The sequence below is a fragment of the Antedon bifida genome, chromosome 3 (genome assembly GCF_963402885.1).
Source record: "Antedon bifida chromosome 3, ecAntBifi1.1, whole genome shotgun sequence".
In the NCBI taxonomy this organism is placed as follows: domain Eukaryota; kingdom Metazoa; phylum Echinodermata; class Crinoidea; order Comatulida; family Antedonidae; genus Antedon; species Antedon bifida.
The window spans coordinates 14,156,146-14,178,502 of NC_136228.1; the positions used below are offsets into that span (position 1 = coordinate 14,156,146).

A 22,357-nucleotide genomic window follows, 5' to 3' on the forward strand; every position below is an offset into this window, starting at 1 on the left:
AGACATTAGTAGGTTTGATATTAACATTTTACCACAAGTTTATTGAACAATTCATGTGCTATTAAACGAAAGGCCTGAAAGGCAAGTGATAACATAGGCAGAATTTGAGCAAAAGGTAGTGATCACCCTTGTAGTATTCACCAAGATTAGCTTTTAAGCCTCTGAATTTCGAATTAAAATCTGTAATTTAATTGTATTGCAATTTTTGCTGTAAAAATAAAATAGTTGAGAAACACTTCAATGGATGCAACTGGTTGCCATAAACTAACATTTCCAAACAAAGTACAGTATTGCTATTCATGTAATTGTCATAAAACAAAGCACAATTCTGTAAGTCAAATTAAATATTCCTTTAAAATAATATAAAAACTCACACTATAACTGAATCTGAACAACAGAATTGTTGGTACCCTACCCTGGAAACAATCCTCCATCCACTGGTAAATCAGTCCGACTGAACAGCTCTACATCAACAGACGCTACTTGACTATAAGGTGTTTATAATTGTCACTGCTTTTGTGCGTCACATGACTTCCTAATCAGTCTTGCATGCTAACCTATAATAGAAAATATAAATGGTGTTTACCTATCTATCGTTTGCAAACTTCATATAAACAAAGATAGTGTTAGGAAGATATCATAAATCCTATTCAACCAATGCAAACGAACAATTATGGGCGGAGCCAGAGCAATATATAAAGAGTTACGACATTGGGTTAAACTTAAAAGTCATGTGATAATGATATACAGATCAAATTGTGTCAAAATTATCTCCATTAACGCATGTAAAGTATAGATTAGGAGCAACAAATACTTTAAGAGTGCTTGTCACCAAAAATCAGACATATTCGTAATTTAGTGGCAAGGGTCAAAATTTCGAATTGGCTCATATTTTGCACATTGGTAGACCTTGATGTAAGTAAACCTGATGTGTAGTTTGTTTGGTAAAATATCGCTTAGTTTTCGAGAAAATCGAAAAATAACGATTTTCGGCCAATTTTGTTAATTTTTGGTGTATAATTTACATTAAGTTTAACAGCCTCTGGAAGCCAAACGTAGCTACCTAGCGTTTAAATATTTTACACTTATGTTAACTAGCATCTTGACAATAATTAAGTAAAGTTTCAAAAAATTTGATGAAATTCTAAGATTTTTACTAATTAATTACTAATTAGCATATATAAAACTCTTAAAAAGTAGGGTAAAAACAAACGCGTTTTTTTTCATGTGCGAAGAATTTTTTTTTAATAAAAAAATCATCAATCTAAAGTTTAGATACTAATATTTATGAATCAAGTAAAAAAAATTTGGGGAAACTTATTTGCGCTCCGCGCCAGAGCCACAAATTTGTAAGAAATTCAAAGATTTTATCTGTCGGCAAGATCAATCGGATGTACCTATTGTTCTCTATTTACATATTTAAGGTAAATTTTACTATGAGAAACAAACTTTAAAGGTAAACTGAAAGGTCCTGAATAGTAAAATTTAAACGACTAACCCATGATGAAATTAAGCAATTACTATCTGAGCTCAACATTATAACTCGCTTAGCTTCATCAAGCCTGTTATGTTTTCCACAAGGTGAATTTATTCTCGCGAATTGAACATTTTTTGCATGCGCAGTTTATTTTTATCAACAACGTGTTCCATTGGGCGTGCGCGTATACGCGAAAATGTTTGATTTGCGCGAATAATTTCGCCTAGTGGAAAACAGGCTTTACAACATAATTTTCTTATCTTCTCATATAGGGAGTTTTCGCACGAGCACGTTAACGCTATTTTCCAAGCTCCGCCCACTTTGTAAACAACTTGATCTGTGCGTGCACAAGCATTACGAAAAACTTTAGTTACGTGCGTCAAGAACCTTATTTCTGAAAAATAGCGTCAATGAAAAACGTTAACCAAAACATGATTAAACATGCCTGGCTAGGCTTAGTCTCTAAACCCAAGGTATTCCGTGATTTGTGTCAATACTTGTGGCGTATGTTGCGTGCGCTACACATGTGTTGCGTTCTACACTTCCCGTCGAAGCGCGAAATCAAAACGAGCAAGTACGTTAACGCAAATGTTCGCTGAACTCTGTTGTTATGCAAATGAGTAGAATGGTGACAACCGTTAACGTTCATGTGCTCGTGCGAAATTTCCTAATAATTCGTGGCCTAAACAATAAATTATTGTTTTACCATTGTTTCACCCCTTCGCTTTATTAAAAATTTACAGAACGCGACTTAAAATACTAAGAATTTAGACAACAGAATCGTCCCACATATTAAATTGTTATTTTAAAGAATTCTCACAGACACAGTTTTACCTTCGTTGCTACCTTAATCAATCGAGCAACTGCACGTGGAAACCAGCTTTCCCAGCAAATCAATGTATGGCTTCTTGCGCTTTATGGTTATATCTGTGGTATCAAGTTCAAGAGAAGTACACATTTCTTGCAACATTGGCAAAGAGAATCTGGAGAGTTTTTCTTGAGCTTTCAGTTCACAAATATTATGCCTTTCAAACATTATTGGATGCTGCAAGCCTATTGTGTCCAGTACGGTTTGCGACAAAATTTGAATTTCTCTTTCTTTTTCCGTTTTTGAATCGTCTCCATTTTCTTGGACTTCGTCACCATCTTCAATACTATCGTAATCATCATCTTCGTCATCATCATCATCATCATGAACGGCTGCATCTGTCCTCCTTTTTTTAGCTAAGCGTGAGAAAAAACTTGCAATCTGCTGTGCTGTTAAAAATTCACTCTTGCTAAATAGATGTGAACCATCGCTGTGCCTGGCCGATCTCATCTCTCGTGAGACATCACATGGATCAGCTTTCTGTCCTGTCTGCTCTCCAACGTCAAAAACATCAATAAGGTAGGTTTTCTGTGGAACAGAAAATCGGGTTTTTTTTGCAGAGGACTTTAACGCCCAGCCCATTTGCAGGTCGGGGCCAATGTCAAACCGTGGCAAATCGTTGGTTCTTGTTGGTTCTGGATTTTTAGAAGTACCCTCTTCTAGTTGTGTTGCGTATAATTTCATTGCCCTGTCATATAGTGTTTCATGTTCTAGTGCGTTCTTGTGATTTTCATAATCTAAGTGTTTCTCTAGGGAAGAGTATCTCTGATATGACCTAATGCAACCTTGTTCGCGACAAAAGAACAGTTTGCTGGGGGTGCCAGGACTTTCTTCACTTTCTATTTGTTCGTCGTCATTTATATCAGCTTGTTCTTCATGAGATGTCTTGGCTTGTATTCTTGCTTTTACTGTAATAAATGATACTTGATTTTGATCAGACGTTGTATCCTTGTTATGAATTAAATTGGGTAGTTTCGAGGGCACACAGAATTTACTCAAAAGTAGATTTTGTCCTGCACCAATACCATACGCCATCCACACCTTCATGGACCTGCTTCCGAACTCTATGTTGTTGATGTGACTCACGCCTTTCCATTTCCCTGCTGCACAAATAGTACCAGTAGGTAAAGCACAAACTATGACTTTCACTCCAGGAATGCCTCCAAAGGACTCAATTGCTGCCTTCATCTGCTCTGGATTTTCAATATCTTTTCCTGAATTAAGATATTTATTCATGTGATTTTTGATATGGGCTGCCTTGCGGTCACATGCGCCCTTCCCCCCTTGAGGGTCCGAAACATCAATACGTCGGATTTTTATCTTTGTTTCTTTCGCTATCTTTGGTAACGAGAGTAATGTTAGGGCAGAGTGGTAACATCCTGCATTATCTTGACGCAGATACACAGAGTGTATATCGGGTGCAATAGATGGCAGCTGCCTCAACACATCGTCGATGATTGCCACAACAGTAGTACTATCCTGACTGCAAGATTTAAAAATATGCACAAACGTAAGCATCTGTACCTCTCTATCTTTATTCTTTTTCGTCAAGACCGTTATGTGCCACGGAAGTCCACGCTTTCCAAACCAGTCTTTTTGGCTTTCGCGGTATTTACGTGGTACAAACTTCATCGCCCAGTCTAAAACAATTAGGGCACAACCAGGATTCAAATCTCCTAAAATATCATGTCGTGCAGCGTCTTGGTTAATGGATCTTAAGATATGCGCCTTCCACGTCTCGATGTCTTGGACTGACCGTGTAATTACGTACTCCATGTCATCTTTTTCTTCAGAAGAGCAGCGCACTTCGTTTAAAGCTTCAAGAATTTCAGACAAAGCTTCTGGAAATATACGACATCTGTCACATCTTGCATTGTGGTCATGATCACAGACAGTCTGGTAATATTTGTCTTCGCAAGAACTAAGAGCATACGCCCTACAATGATCGGCAACTTCAGAATGGTTAGAAATGTGAATCTGCAATAATATATAAAAGGAATTGTATAAAAAATGTAATTAGTCTTGAATGTTTCTTACATGCTTTACTGAGCAACATACAACGCGCTACTTTGCCTTTTTTATTATATTGTTTTTCTATTTATACTGTAGCAGTTATCAAGATATTTAAACAAGATTGTTATTACCTTATAGTCACCTTTTAGGTAGCGCTTGGCATCTTTAAGTTTTTGGTTTGTTTGTTTGGCCCAAGTCAAACCCATTTCATAGCAATCTCCCAGCTTATCAACGATGTTCTCCAGGTCATCGAAGGCTTTTCCACCATTGGCAGAGATATAATCAAGGCCCTGTAAGGATTTGCGTACAGAAGCAGAACAAACACTGAGAACTCTACGCAATGTACTGCGGCTCATAGGTTGAAAATTCTTCTCTTGACAGTAACTCTCGTATTGAAGAATACATTGTTCTGGGATAAGATTACGCACAACATTTGGGATTTTTATAACTCTGTCTGTAGAAAGTTTTAGAGTTTTTTCTCCAAATGGCAAGTCTTGTATAACTTGAGAACTTGTTATAAAGGTAACAAAGTGGTCAATTTTCCCTGGCTGTACGCATACTCTAGTGTTCTTTAGAGGTTGAATTACAGAACCTCTACCATGTAACAATAAATGGTGTTTGGCCACGTTAAAACGGTATCTAGTCAAGTTAGGTATCCATTTCTGCAGTTCCTTGAAGGTAACCTTATCAACCATGATCGATAAAATCTGACGTCTTGTACTCCAGTGGTTAGTATGAAGATAGCATTCTGATAGAGCATCTAATAGAGAAGAATCGGTTCTTTCGTCAGCTTCTGTGGTTTTATCACTTGATAAGCCTTCAAGTAGAGTAGTCGACTGACCAGGTGCGATTTCTTCCAGGCACATAGAGACAACTTGACGAGCCTTGCACATGTGGAAACGTTTAGTACGGTCTGAAACTTGCTCCAGCGGTGCAGATAAAGGATATCTAATTGGACTGACGTTCCTTGAATTGAGAAATGCATTTAATTTTTCTCTTGGTGTAGATTGAATTGATTCATCTTCTGAGGTAGCTGAAGCAAAAGTTGGATCGCAAAATTGATATAGGCTCATTTGAGTATCCATAACATCACACGCCGGTGTTTGACAAGTTGGAGTGGCTAATGACATGTAAAACTCATCCTTATTACTTTCCTGAAAATAAGAATAATATTGGTAAAAAATTACTACTGACTTTGATTCAATTATTGACGCACTGATTCGTGATATATATAAAATGATGATGACAATGGCAGGGAATGCAGAAAATATACCTCCTACCACCAACATCCGAAAAAAAATGAACAAAGTAACATGAAACACATTATTTACTTAATCTTTCCGCCAATAAATGCGTATTCATAAATGTCATACTGTACGGTATTTTTTAACTTACAGTTGTTAGTGCGCTCATCTGATCGACGAGACTAGGGTTATTTGTTTCAGTGTTCGAGGTTACAGGTAACAATGACTTCAGCATCTTACGGCAAGTTGAACAGATACCTGATAAAAAGCGTAAAAACATTTACTTACAGGGTTTTGTTTAACAGTTTAAATTACATTAAATATATAAAAATATAAAAATTAAATTATATTTACCTGAACCAACTTGCAGGAAAGTTCCTGTTTTCTTTAATATTAGTTGCGAATCTTCTTTGCTAATACCCCTATCGCACTTGGGTCCCTTTACTTTGCTTTGGATGTGATTAGAGAGATCAGGCGGCACTCTACATCTGTTGTTATTTCCTCGAGACCAACCTAAGCCAAGTTCCGATCGATGCAAGGGACAAACAGTCCAACTATGTATATCAGCGGGCAAGGTAAACATGGCTGCTCGACTAAGAATTAGGTCTACCTCACTATCGATGCCCGTAAACCTAAACATGTGTCTGTGTGCAGCGATTTCCTTCTGGCATGCTTGTAAAGGTAGGACTTCAGTGCTCTGTTTGCGGTCTTTTCTATCGAATCCACAAGCTCCGCCAACAACCGATTTAAAAGAACATGAAATCTCCATCTTGTTTGAACTTAAAGCCATCAGACAATAAGTATATATAAAAATTATTTTCAACACGTCTTTACATTGTAAGACATAAACTAAAATGGATAACAATTCAGTTCCGTTGTCAACGCCAATGAAGATATCGTTGTCTATCGAATATATGCAGTAAAGTGTTTTGTCTACTGTGGTTAATGTTTTGAAACATTCTCGCTGAGTAAGTTCGACCAGGTTCGACAAACAGGAAAACGATAACAAGTTAAAACAAATGTGTTTTTCAGTTTTATCCTATAAACTATGAGAGGATGGAATAATTTATAATAATGTGGTTTGACAAAGAATAAGCGAGTGATTTTTAGTTAATTGCTTAATTTTGTATATTGATTAGTAATTGAAATTTTACCAGAAACGTATTTTTAGTTTGTGTTTAAATTGCAACTTAATTCAAAATTATTCCAGGAACTTTCAGTTTATCTTTCAATTTTGTTTCGCGTAATAAAAGTTTAGCTCAAAGCGACTTAGATTGCTAAATAGATAACAATAGGTGCATCTGATTGATCTTGCCGACAGATAAAATCTTTGAATTTCTTACAACTTTGTGGCTCTGGCGCGGAGCGCAAAATAGTTTCCCCAAATTTTTTTTACTTGATTCATAAATATTAGTATCTAAACTTTAGATTGATGATTTTTTTATTTAAAAAAAATTTGTCGCACATGAAAAAAAACGCGTTTGTTTTTAACCTACTTTTTAAGAGTTTTATATATGCTAATTAGTAATTAATTAGTAAAAATCTTAAAATTTCATCAAATTTTTTGAAACTTTACTAAATTATTTTCAAGATGCTAGTTAACGTAAGTGTAAAATATTAAAACGCTAGGTTGCTACATTTGGCTTCCAGAGGCTGTTAAACTTAATGTAAATTATACACCAAAAATTAACAAAATTGGCCGAAAATCGTTATTTTTCGATTTTCTCGAAAACTAAGCGATATTTTACCAAACAAACTACACATCAGGTTTACTTACATCAAGGTCTACCAATGTGCAAAATATGAGACAATTCGAAATTTTGACCCTTGCCACCTAATGTTTGATTTTTAGTGACTCTCTTAAACGTTTTCTTATATTTTTAAAAATGTAATTGAATTTTTTGACGGTGAATTATTGATGTGCACAGTGGCGTATCCAGGATTTTGAAGTTGGGGGGGCCGGGAATTGCCAATTTGCCGACAAAATTAGTGTCATTACCTGTACATACACTTGATCAATATATGTTCTAGGATTGCATAGTCATGTTGTCTTATAGGGATAACGATGCAAAATTAAAACCAAATTAAACATCTGTTAGTCAGTTGTATTAATAAACAATAAAGAAAGAATTACAAAAATCTGACTTGTAGTTTTCGAAATATAGGGTCTAAAACATCGCCGAAAATGATCGTTTTTAGCCATGAAAGTAAAACAATTTTCGGCCTCAGTCGACAATTCTATTAACTACGCCATTTTTGGTTACAATAATTACATATAATTACGTTTTTTAATAATTTATTTTATATATCACCATTGGAAATATCAAGTAAACATGTTATCAAATGCTTATAAAATATATAAAGTTGTTTACTTAACGGAATTCGGACAAATTCATTGCTCTAACTTTGTGTAGTAACGATCAGAGAGATGACTTCATGGTACACGCGTGAGAGAAAACATTCCGCTGCGGGTGATTCGCATCCACCAATCAAATCAGCCAGAATCCAAAATCATTCAACCGTGAACAATGCCAATCACAAGAAAGCTCAGATTTGATTGGCTTACGATGACATCATATCACAAAATGGTGGTTTTGTAGTTGAGTCTCACAGAATATTCTGTTCCAAAAATGAAATAAATGGATATTTTTTATGGTATGTGTGCTTTTTCTTTAAAAAATTTGAATAATAAAGGCCTCATATCGAGAAAAAAACCGGGTTTTTGGCACTTATAATAACAATATCTTAGAGAAAAAAGCACATGGCATGTGGAACTATATAATCTTAGCGTAGGAAGACATACAAATCCCAAGTCATGAGAGGCTCAACTGCAAAAACAAGGTTGAATAGGGTAAGGTCACCGGCCCGTTCAAAGACTTTTGAGTAAACAATCTAGCACGTAGATGATAAGATATTTTAACCACATTTTTTACGTGTTTGGTTGGATGTAATGAAAATAAAAAATAGTTGATCTGAAGGGAATGATATTATATGTAAATAAACAAACATTCAAAAGAATTATGTTTACAGTTCAATTATTGTCAGAATATTAGTTTATTCTTATTTGCCTAACTTTATTTTTTTTCCCCGGCACAGGGGAGGCCCGCCCCACCACACCGCCCCCACCCCCCCACTGGATACGCCACTGGATGTGCAAAGTGTACAGAAGTACTTGCGACAAAGAATAATTGCATGTGCGCTTGCGCTAGTACATTATAAGATTGATTGATTTTGAATTATTCGCGGTACTACCGGTCATTTATTTTGTAACAACAGAATATATATATACAGTATAACTATGTAATATTTTTTAATTCATAATGCATGCTCTGCTGACTAAATAAAATAATAGTGTCGTGGATATATTTGTTAATAATAAAGGCAAATTATTACAAATGAAATGAGTCTCTAAAATTTAATCAAGTTGGCGGCGCAGTTTGTGTCAAAAACACAGAGCCATAAAGAAGGATGAATATGTGTGTTATAGCTTTGATTTATCCCAACTTGCATGTAGCATTTATTTTGTTAATTATAAAAAAATATATATAGGCTACCGAATCAAGACCATTAATAAAACAAATTACTAAAATAAAAACGGAATCTAAGCATTATTTCATAGATAAAAATAATGCATGAACAAAATAAACGAGCACGCATGCAGCGTGCAATCTTTGACACAAAATGGCTTCTAATCATTCAATGTTCAACTCTTTATATCTCTGGGCTGAGCCATTTACTCAATTTAAAGGACACCTTGCACATTGAGTAGGTAAAGTAATAGGATAACATGTAGAATTACAACTGTAAAATAAAGGTGAACACAAAAATTAATCATATAATATAATGTTAGCTTTATAAAAAAAAGTGCAAATTCATAATATTTTATGTTTTAGGGTAATAATTTGTATTTTGATTACCAGGAATTGTTTAGGTATAAAACACAATTTGTACTATAAGGCTAATTAGGAGGCTCTGTTTGTTTAATAGAGGCCTATAGCGTACGCCATTTTATGTTGTGATAATAGTATTGATAATATTATTTATAGGCCTACTGATACTGGTTAATTATTGAAAAAGGATATCCGTAGGGAGGCCTATCTTACTTCACATCACATTAATATAACTTTTTTATTTATCATAAATTGGTATGGAGAATGGTTTAAGCTACATTAAATGTATCACCTAATTATAAATTATTAATTTAAAAAATCATAAATTGCATAATGAAACAAAAACCACTAAATGTATTTATTGTGAGCAGTCTACCAGTTTTATACAAAATATTAAAAAAATAACAATTATGGATGAAAAAAAATGGATATTACAATAAGAACTGAACTTTATTTTAAATTAAATATATTTATATGAGATAAACAATTCTTTATTTAATAATTATATCATTTATTGTTCATATTTTATTAAAAACCAAAAGAGTACTTTTGCACTGCCGTTTTAGTATGTGGAGGTCCGAAATCGGAAAAATTAAATGGTGGGAGACTTTATAAAAGCCTGGGCGAAAAAGGACATTTTAAAATTTTGATTAGAACCATGGGGCCTAGGCTTCTTTCCCCAGTCTATTATTAGCCCTCGTCCCCTCTAAATCCTGGATCTACTCCTGGTGTATTTCTACCAAAATGAGTGTGACATTATGTTTATGCAGTTATTAGACAAACTTACTGATTTGAACAACAGATTTTTACAATCTTCTGTCATGTGAAATATAAAGCATTATAACTACAGAACTAAACTACCGTATTATACTCCACACAAATACCCTGACTAACACTCAACAGCCCTGGGGAAGCAGTGCATTTTAGTCTATTAATAAATGGATCATAAAGTAAGGTAGTACAATACCCCACACAAATACCCTGACTAACAGCCCTGGGGAAGCAGTGTATTTTAGTCTATTAATAAATGGATCATAAAGTAAGGTAGTACAATACCCCACACAAATACCCTGACTAACAGCCCTAGGGAAGCAGTGCATTTTAGTCTATTAATAAATGGATCATAAAGTAAGGTAGTACAATATCCCACACAAATACCCTGACTAACAGCCCTGGGGAAGCAGTGTATTTTAGTCTATTAATAAATGGATCATAAAGTAAGGTAGTACAATACCCCACACAAATACCCTGACTAACAGCCCTAGGGAAGCAGTGCATTTTAGTCTATTAATAAATGGATCATAAAGTAAGGTAGTACAATACCCCACACAATACCCTGTCTAACAGCCCTGGGGAAGCAGTGCATTTTAGTCTATTAATAAATGGATCATAAAGTAAGGTAGTACAATACCCCACACAAATACCCTGACTAACCGCCCTAGGGAAGCAGTGCATTTTAGTCTATTAATAAATGGATCATAAAGTAAGGTAGTACAAACCCTGTCTAACAGCCCTGGGGAAGCAGTGCATTTTAGTCTATTATAAATGGATCATAAAGTAAGGTAGTACAATACCCCACACAAATACCCTGACTAACAGCCCTAGGGAAGCAGTGCATTTTAGTCTATTAATAAATGGATCATAAAGTAAGGTAGTACAATACCCCACACAATACCCTGTCTAACAGCCCTGGGAAAGCAGTGCATTTTAGTCTATTATAAATGGATCATAAAGTAAGGTAGTACAATACCCCACACAAATACCCTGACTAACAGCCCTGGGGAAGCAGTGCATTTTAGTCTATTAATAAATGGATCATAAAGTAAGGTAGTACAATACCCCACACAAATACCCTGACTAACAGCCCTGGGGAAGCAGTGCATTTTAGTCTATTAATAAATGGATCATAAAGTAAGGTAGTACAATACCCCACACAAATACCCTGTCTAACAGCCCTGGGGAAGCAGTGCATTTTAGTCTATTATTAATAAATGGATCATAAAGTAATAACCAAACATTTCTATAACCTTTGTACATGTTTCAAACAATCAGATTACTTTATCTTTTGTTTAAATACAAAGTTAATATTAAACTGACGTTAATGATTTGTTTGGCTGTATCTAGGGGCAACAGGCAAACAGTAAAACACAAACACACAACGGTCATTAACAATAATCAGGCCCCTTGTTTTTCTCAAAGTACAAAAACAATCCTGGCTAAAAAGATTCTGAGATAAAACACAATTCCTGATCAACTCCTACTTAACAATTACAGTACTTTTTTTCATAAGAAAAATCTCTGACAAAAATTGTTTTAGCTATGAAATTGTCAAACATTGAGTATGTTATATACAGAAAAATTATTAAAACATAATTTATCCTCTTTTAGTTCTCTAGTTTCACATTTTTCTATTTTCTATTTCTTACTCAAAATGGGTTTGTTTCTACAATGAAGAAATTAAATTTCTTTAAATAAAATGTCATGAGGATTTTTTTCGACGTAGCCTCAGTGGCAAAGCCTTTGCACTTTATTTTCTTCTAAACTTGTGTAGTTTGCTTGGTTCACTTTCCCAAAAGTATTTAGGCTATAAAGATTTCCTATACAAATTTTGGTTTTTTTTAGTGTCCAAACATAGTACTACACACTGTATTCTAAAACAGACCTAATCTTTTATTTTGCTGTTGACTAGCTAGTTCTAATTTGAAAGTCATGTCATTAATTAATTGGTTTTAATGACATTTTATGCATTTGCTGCAATTGTGTCATCCATTCTGATACAAGTCCTCACACGCTAAGTGGGCGTTAAAACAGGTATTCACAATACCTTAATTTAGTCTTATGTGGTATCCCATGTTAGATCTGGTTGATTGAGTTCTCTTCTTTCGGTTTCATGGGTCACTATATTTGTCAAAATTGGTCTTATTTGAAATTTTATTTTTGGTTAATCTTCTTTTGGGCTACAGGGACCTCTAATAAGTAATTTGTTATCTCACATTTGATCTGGTCTGGTTCAGGGGCTACACACAGTCATATTAAAGACTGAGGTAATTTGTTATCTCACATTTGATCTGGTCTGGTTCAGGGGCTATATACAGTCATAAGACTTCAGCAAGCATTTATTATCTTTTTTATTTTTTGTACATATTGCTCTGGTCGGACAGTTTATATGATAAAAAGTTAATTATAACATTTATACAGAAAACCAGGGTAGAATTTAGAAATTGTTATTAATGATTTGTTTGTTTTGTTTATTGAGTTCCTGTTATACAATTTGTTCTTATGATAAAAAGTTCATTATAACACATATTCAGAACAGGGGCGGTCGCAGGACTATTTTAAGGGGGTTGCCCAAGAGTCCAGGGCCATAATAGAAACGAATTATTTGCGCCATGGGGCCTGTGACGAAGCGAATTTTGTTAAATGACACCTCTAGGTGGCCGGAAATGGTACACTCGCACGTAAAATTCACGAGAAAATGGCACCTCTAGTTTTCGCCGGAAATGACACTCTAATATCTATCAGCAGTATTTATCCCGCCTATTTTTTCCGCCGGTAAAACACATGCGACTAAGGATAACATTTTTTTTGCGTTCAATACGAACGTCAGAGGAAGTCCCCTCCGGTAAGGTAATATTATTCTAGCAATTATGATCAATTAATACAAATTAATTACTAGGCCTATAAATTAATAATTTAAACAAGTTAGATAAAAAATGTGAAGCTGCTACTATAAATATATTGAGCAAAACGTTGAATTGTATTATTTTGAAATAAATGCTAAGTAAGTCAGTAAAACCACAATTTCCAAATTCATTTTCATTTATCCACTATACTGTACAAATGTTATTTCAAAGTTCGGAACGTTCATAATTACTACAAAAATGCGGCCTAATTTTACGGACGTAGAGAAACGAAAAAAAAAAATCCACTGACCGCCGTTAAATTGTGCGCGCACGGTTAATTTTACTCTGCAGTCAATCAATTTACATATAGACTCTTCCAAACCTGGACTTCTATAACGACATTAATGGTTAATATATATGCATCATTGAAATGGGATCTAAATTTTAATTTAGTGGCAGAAAAAAACATTTAGTATGAAATTAAGTGTGTTGCCCGGGCAACTGGGGCAACACCCCTGCGTCCGCCCCTGCAGAAAACCAGGGTAGAAATGTATTAATGATTTGTTTGTTTTGGTTATTGAGTTCCTGTTATACAATTTGTTATAGATAATCTTAAACCATAGATTTAATATTAACATTGTATTCTAATGTTCAACAAAGATAATAAATAGAACACACAGCTGTTTACTTGGTACTACTGTATTACCATTTTGGTTATTTAGTGATAATAAAATGAAATATGTCAATACTCTGTCATTGTACACTACTATTACTAGTGATAATCAATGGGATGAACTATAGTGAGTGGGTTAACAATGCCACTACCTAACCCTAGTTCGAAATGATCAAAAGCATGGCATAGCAGATAGATTGTGGAGCGCCATACAAATACCAAAATAAAAGGTGACTGATATCCTTGTAAACCAATATTTAGTGTGGTTTTAAATACGATCCTCCGTTCAGGAGGTATGACTCTTTAATTAACGTGGTGTCCTGAAATCCCCTGAAAACTCATGTTATTTTTGTTTTTACTAAAGAATATCAGAAGAATGAGTAATCCGCGGTTTTCCCTGTAACTTTAATATTGTCCATGCGGTAGGGCGCCGCTATAAGTTGGGATTTATATAATTTTTTGTGATGGCGATCTAACCTGGACCACCAGTGTTTTCACGATAAAACATGTTATCAACTACAAGCTAAGAGCATATTAAATGCTATTTGGATATTTAATTGTTTGTTTTATGCAATTTATTTAGTAAAAACTGCCGAATAAAAAGCACGTTGTTGTTGACATGTTTTCATAAGGATAGTTTAATAACATATATCTATTTGTTTCTAGTAGAAAAAATAAATATTAATTAAATTTAAAGATGTATAGTCGCTTGAAACACAAAAAATGAAGGTCAAAATATTCTAAATTTAAATTGGCCATATCAAAGTAATATTAAAGTTATTCACTTTAAGTCGAAAATTCGAGCCAAAAACAACAAGTTTACATAATTAACAGGTAAATTAGTTTGATTACATTTTGTATGATTACATTTCAGCTGGAAAGAAAGGTTGACCAACAAAGAGCTATATGGTGATCTCCCTCCCATCTCAGAGAAAATCAAAGAGAGACGATTGAGATTTGCTGGGCACTATTTCTAAAGCAGAGAGGAAATCATCTCAAACCTCATTCTATGAAGACCACAACATGGACATCGGAATCCAGGGCGTCCTACAACCTCCTACCTAGACACTCTAATTAAGGACAGGACAGTCCGACCGAGGTCGCCTTAACCTAACCTAAACCTAACATTTCGCCTGGAAAATCGTCGCGAGCGATAGTAACCAAAGATTTCAAACCACAAGCATGCATTAAGCATATGCTAATTAGGATTGTTTACAACTCGTCACGGTTGATCACGAGGAAGTTTTATGATTTATGATTATGCATACAGAGTAGCCAAACAAGCGTGTTGCATTATGGGATATGTTTTGATCGAAAAACAAAAAAACATCTGTATTTCAGTTAAATGATTTTTTTCTCGACTAATTTTTGGTGAAAGTTAATAACTATTATGATACTTCAAAATGATCCACCTTTTTTCGAAATCTTTTTATTTTTATTTTTTTGGAATTAGTCAAAGGGACAATACATCAAACATTTATATCATAAAAACATTACTTAATTTACCAGGCGTGGATTATTACGCGGCAAAGAATAGACCATGCGGAGTAACAACGCTAGGTTGATGGTTCGGTCTTTCTTTGTGAATTAATTTAATAATTTTCTATAGAAGTGAAGTACACTAGTTTGTTAATAAATATGTTTTATAAAATGTATTATTTATTTATTTTTATTTCCACAATATTCACAAAAATATGACGAAACATAAACATGTAACAATATAAATTAAAAGAAATCATTTATATAATATATTATCATAATTCTATTTAATATGACATATAATATCTGTCAAATTCAAAAAGTCTTCTTTAGTCTGTATACATCCGCCCTCATGAGGGCGGGCATCCACATTCTGTTACAAATGTCTATTATTTCTATAGATTACTAATTCTTGTGATATATAAATTCTCCGTTTTTACGCTCAGCTGTTCACGACTGTTTGTCATCTCTGCAAGATGGCTTCGGCAGCACAAAAATCGTTTATTGGTTTGAATTGTGAGAGTCATTTAGACCATACATTTTTATTTTGTGCCCGATCATCTCTTGTCCCTATCGTCTTACAACATTATTGGGCTCCCCGATCGCCTGGGCCTGATTGTCCGTCTATTACACCCATAACTATAAGTCTAGCCTAATACAAGAGATTAGAGAGATTAGTAGGCCTAGATAGAAGGTTAGGCCTGGCCCTAGCTGTTTTTATTTTTACTCCAAACTTAGGTACTTGTATGAAGAAGAATCACATAAAAAGTAACAGATAAATCCTTTAAATTGATGATTTTACCAAATGTGGAAAAACAGAAGCACAATATTTGGCCGTGAGACGAGCTAAAAATATGGGAGTCTCCCGGCCAAAACGGGTGTGTTGGCATGTATGTGGGCTTGTTCTGTAGAATTTTGTTTCATGTAGGCCCTATAAGTGCAATTCCGGGGACCTAGCAGCTCTATTCAAAAGATTTTAAAATAGCAAAAGGTATGATATCAGCTAAAACACAAAAACTTTTTTCCTTAACAATTTTCCAGCATTGAAGGCAAAAACTTTTTTGGGTCTTAATATAGCGTTTATGATGATCGTATCGAATGTATCTTCATAACGTTTTTCTATCGCTCTGCATAGAGTGATAGCCTATTGTTATTGTCAAAAATTTCAATTTTTCTGCTCATTTTTTGTTGCATGCAGATCTCAAAAACGGCGGTAGCAGTTATGTTGTAACTTGTCCAGCAGATGCACGTATATATGTAGTTGTGCAACAAACTTTGGTTTAATGAAAACATGGTCGCGTAGCGTAACTATGCGCAATTTTCTGAAATTCTTAGATTGACTATAAATTGAAAACCAATAGATATTTTTAAATACCACTTGACACACGTATGCTTCATGTCAAGGGTCATCTTCCTGTATCATCAGCAAAATTTTGAACATTGGTATTTTCGCACGTATGCACGCTTTGAAAGTTAAAAATGCTCAAAATCAATTTCTGATCAACTTTCTACACGTTTCAGAACATTTTAAGCATTTCATATTTTTCAAAAAATATGTGCGTTGCACAAAAAAAGCGGCCTGGACATCGGGCATTACGGACTGTGACTGTCTATAAAATGATTGATGCACTTTACACAAATGTACAAAAGTTTATAAAATTTGGGGATATATGTAAAGATTATTTTAATATTGAACAAGGTGTAAAACAGGGCTGTGTACATTCTTCTGTACTATTTTGCATTTTTATAAAAATTTACTGAACTTCTGAAATCCCATAATATAGGAGTACGAATTAACGATATTTGGTTAGGGGCAATTTTTTCACAATTACCAATATATTGGTTTGGTATACTGTATTGTTAAACATGAAAACAACTTAACAATTCATGTTTCTGCAGAAATGTGTTTTTATTTCAATTTATGTCCACTTTTTTATTTTATCTATATGGCCATTGATTTTGTTATACACTGAGTATTCCTTTACTGTGAAATATCTGTAAGCTACAAAATGAAAGCAATACTGAATACCAGGGTAGAAATGTTATTAGGTGATCTTAGGTGATCATTTAGAATAAAATGATCACCTATTGTTATTGTATAAAATCTTTATTAGGTGATCATTTAGAATAAAATGATCACCTATTGTTATTGTACAAAATCTTTATTATTGTTATTCTTCTTTCTGTACACTTTTTGTGTAACAAATATCTCAAAAAGTTGAATAGCAATGATCACAAAAATTACACAATGTCTTTCAAATACTTTAACTTAGACATAATAAGCTTTTCAGCGTGATCACTCATCCGTGACGTCACGTATACGCCATTTTGTGAAATCACATTATCAATCATATCTCCATAATTCATTATCACATATTAATGAAATTCACTACACGTAAACTTCAGGTCAAGGGTAAAAATATTAGCAAATAAAAACTCGCGCGTTTCAAGGTCATGCGCTTGGAATCGCGCGTTAAAATTTTAAAAAGCTCAAAATTATGTTTTGATCAATTTAGAGCATTAATTAGGCCATTTGCGTGTTTTAAAAAATTACTGCGCAAAAACACGTTTTTGCGCGTGCGTACATAGAAAGCGTAAAAAATACCAATTTTTTGTACAAATTGCATTCTACTCATCTTCCTTAGTACATTCACCAAATTTGAGTCCATTTCGACTTAAAATAGTGCTATACGAGCACGTTAAAAATGACAAAATGCGCACATTAATTGTACAAAAGTGCTAAAAATGGTAAAAAATAAGGCCTTTTTAAAATGAATATAACTCTTCAGAATGGAAGATGACCCCCAATTTTTTTAACTTAATATGGAAGCAAATGAGTTGTAGATATAAATGTATATACACATTAGACGTACAAAATGATATGACGTCATCAAAAGGCCACTTGAATTTAAAAATTAGTAATTTTTATCTTTTTGTGTGGGTTATCACATTCAATAGAGCGCATCTCCATTATTTGAACCCAATTTTCGCACAAATTTTAGTATGTGCTTGCTCAATTAATTATCTTTCTCATGAGTTGTCAACATTTTTATTTTGATGACGTCATCACGCGTAAAAACTTGAAAAACCAAGGTCGTGTATTTTCAGCTACACCATACATTTGAATATCTTACAGCTCTTCAGAATTAAAGGTGACCTTGAAGATTATAATTTATTATAAAAGCTGATGAAATGTAGATATGAATTCATATAAAAATTAGGCCTATCGGATGTTGTGACATTATGAAATGGTCAGTTGAAGTTAAAAAGTAGTTTTTTTCTCTCTTTCGTCAAATGTATACAAATTTCAAAGAGCCCGCATTGCGCTTCTACGTGTCAAATTCTATTCCAATCCGTATATTTATTTGCTCAATTCATTATCTTTCGAAATTGTCATCTTCGAGTTTATTATGATAATTCCATCATACCAAAAAATTAGAACATGATGTGGGTCCCGTAATTTCACCTATGCTACACTGTATATAGATATACAGTATATACTGTACATATTGTATATGACACATAATAGAGAGGTTTCGCAATCTTACGAATACGATAACGAAAACGGATACGTCACGTCACGTCACGCACACGTATTCGTTTTTCGTAAGCCAGTAAAAATCTGTTTCGCATGGCAACGAAATATTGAGGGCAACGTCCAAAACGTGACTGCGGTAAATTTGAGCGAAGCGCAGGTACGTGTTGCTTGGCTGCCTAGGCCTAGCGTAACATCAAAGCGAGTGAGGACTTTAAAAACTGCTATTTATCAAATTTACCTGGCATTTTAGTAAATTACTTCAGCAAATTACTTTCAATAAATCTATAATTATATTATAATCATGAATCATTCCTGATTCAAATGCAAAATGTGAAAAATAGATCAAAAACTATACTCGTTTTGTAATTACGAATATGACTGGTGATATTCGTCAACACGAATACGCTTTACGAATATGAAATGGGGATCAGCTCAAAAGTTTCACAAATGTGTGACGTATCCGTTTTCGTTATCGTTTTCGTAAGGTTGCGAAACCTCCCTAATAGGTACAACTCAGCACTATAAGTGTATATGCATCATGTCATAGGATGGCGTACATCAATTTTTTACGATCGCATGTTAACGTACATGCATGTTTAAAAAATGTTAATTTCATTAAAATGATAAAAATGATCACCTATAATTCGTCAAAGTGACGAATTAAATTCTAGTTATTATTTTTTTTCTTTTTTTTTTTCTTTTTATTGTTTCTGTACACTATTTTGTGTAACAATTATCTCAAAAAGTTTAATGTCAATGATTACAAAAATTTCAGAATATCTTTCAAATAATATAACTTAATCCTAATAAGCTTTCCAGCGTGATCACTCATCCGTGACGACATTTATACGCCATTTTGCGAAATCACATCATCAATCATATCTCCATAATTCATTATCACATATTAATGAAATTCACTACACGTAAACTTCAGATCAAGGGTAAAAATATTAGCAAATAAAAACGCACGCGCACGTAGGTTCATGTGGTGATATCGCGCGTTAAAAATTTAAAACGCTCAAAATTAAGTTTTGATCAATTTAGAGCATGAATTAGGCCATTTGCGTGTTTCAAAAAATTACTGCGCAAAAATGCGTTTTTGCGCGCGCGATACTTAAAAAGCGTAAAAAATATGAATTTTTTTTACAAATCTCATTCTACTCACCATCCTTAGTACATTCAGCAAATTTGAGTCAGTTCCGACTTAAAATAACGCTATACGAGCACGTTAAAAATGACAAAATGCGCACATTAATTTTACAAAAGTTCTGAAAATTGTGAAAAATAGGTCTTTTTTAAAATGAAAATAATTCTTCAGAATGCAAGATGACCCCCGATTTTTTTAACTTATTCTGGAAGCCATTGAGTTGTAGATATGAATTCATGTACACATTTGACGTACAAAATGTTTTGACGTCATCAAATGGCCACTTGAATTTAAAAATTAGGATTTGTTATCTTTTTGTGTAGATTATCACATTCAACAGAGCGCATCTTGGTTATGTGTGCTCGAATTTCGCACAACTTTCAGTATGTGCTTGCTTAATTAATTATCTTTATCATGAGTTGATACTATCTTCATTTTAATGACGTCATCACGCGTAAAAACTTGAATAACGTAAGTCGTGTAATTTCACCTTCACCGTAAATTTGAATATCTTACAGCTCTTCAGAATTAAAGGTTACCTTGATAATTATAATTTATTATAAAAGCTGATGAAATGTAGATATGAATTCATATAAAAATTAAGCCTATCGGATGTTGTGACGTTAACATATGGCCAGTTGAAGTTAAAAAGTAGTTTTTTCATCTTTTTCGTCAAAGTTACATACAAATTTCAAAGAGCGCGCACAGCGCTTCTACGTGCCAAATTCTCTTCCAATTCTTATATTTTTTTGCTCAATTAATTATCTTTCGAAATTGTCATCTTCGAGTTTATTTTGATAATTCCATCATACCAAAAAATTAGAACATGATGTGTGTCCCGTAATTTCACCTATGCTACACTGTATATAGATACATTATATACTGTACATATTGTATATGGCATATAATAGGCACAACTCAGCACTAAAGCGTATAATAGGATGGCATACATCAACATTTTCTGATCGTATGTTAACGTACGTGCAAAAAATTATTTCGGTAAAATGATAAAAATGATCACCTATAATTCGTCAAAGTGACGAATTAAATTCTAGTTAATGATTTGTTTGTTTTGTTTATTGAGTTCCTGCAGAGAAAAGTGAAATTTATTTTTTTTCAACTTTACTCTACTCTATTAATAGATACAATAAACATGTACACGAACCATTGCGATAATATCAGATAAATTATTTCAATACCCACTTCCCCATGAAAAATGGTCTACACTAAGATGATTTTGAAGGTAAAACTTAACGTAATATGTGTGATATGCTGTAAGTTTGTTATGTAATCTTTTACTTGGGTGTAATATTTTACTTAAGTGTATTTTTTCATGAAATTTAATATTTTACAGAAACATGACACCCATTTGGATTGTTTTTTTTTGCGTGGGGGTGTGTGTGTTTTTTTTGTGTTCATTTAGATTTTTTTTTTATTTCATTTCATGGTTTTTTATATTTTGCAATTTTTTTGGTGTGAGGTTTTGTATCTTTCTTGCTAGTTTTGTAATTTCATTGTGGTTTAGTTTTAATTTTTATTTTTTTTATTTTTTTTAAACTTTAAGCAGTGATACTTAATATTTACACATGTCGCGGATTCAAACTTGAACCTACTAAGCATTGATATGAATGGTCACGGCGTTTTACTCACTGAGCAAGACTAGGAATTACAAAAATCATTCTGTTCAAAGAATAGGTGTAATTAATTAAAACTTCAACGACGCGATCATTCGATACGGTTGAATAAAGACTGTCCGGCTTGGTATTTGTAGATGTTGGTACACAACAGAGGAGGTTGCGTAGTTTATACAGTGACGTATTGGTCGCGGAGACGTCAAATTACTGCTATTTTTTCCCTTTTTTTAGTGTTTATCCTTAAAATTCAGGAAAGTGACATAGCCTATTGTGTGCGGCCTATCAATAAACATCAGTGTGCCAAATGTGAGCATGTACCGTTCAGTGGTTTTAAAGGAGATACGTAAAATACGCGAATATTTTTGTAGCATTAATATATAGATTGACTGCCACTGAGCTAATGGGTTCTTGGTTAAATTTGACCATTTATTTTGCCATTTTATATGAGGAAACTTTATATATTTTTTTTCTGGTTTTTTTTTTACAAGTTTTGTAAGATGTACTCCAAAAGGGCGTGGACAAAACGTTCTACTTTCCTTGCTAATCAATAGATTTTATTATTATTATTACTTTATCTAAACATGCTGATTTAGTATTACAGGAAAAATACATGTTTAGGCCTAGATTTTCTTTTTATGCCTTTAATAATTACCACTTTGGTTGTTATATTTGATACTCTTTTGTGTTTGTATACCATATTCATTCAACTCATGTATGTTGTTAATAATAGGCCTATTGAGTAAGGCCTACTAATATAAATTGTAATGTTAA

The 22,357-nt window shown here is 33.6% G+C and overlaps 2 protein-coding genes across 2 annotated transcripts in view; both read right to left on the reverse strand.

The window, feature by feature from the left end:
- LOC144837083 (uncharacterized) overlaps positions 1-22,357 on the reverse strand; it is a 132,484-nt gene that overhangs the window by 49,387 nt on the left and 60,740 nt on the right. The gene's annotated exons all lie outside the window — the stretch shown is intronic.
- LOC144838532 (uncharacterized) lies at positions 5,658-6,456 on the reverse strand. Its single transcript, XM_078693934.1, has 2 exons — positions 5,957-6,456; positions 5,658-5,860 (listed from the first exon to the last, which is right to left on the reverse strand). The coding sequence occupies exons 1-2, from the start codon at positions 6,390-6,392 to the stop codon at positions 5,745-5,747; spliced, it is 552 nt and encodes a 183-aa protein (XP_078550060.1). The 5' UTR covers positions 6,393-6,456; the 3' UTR covers positions 5,658-5,744.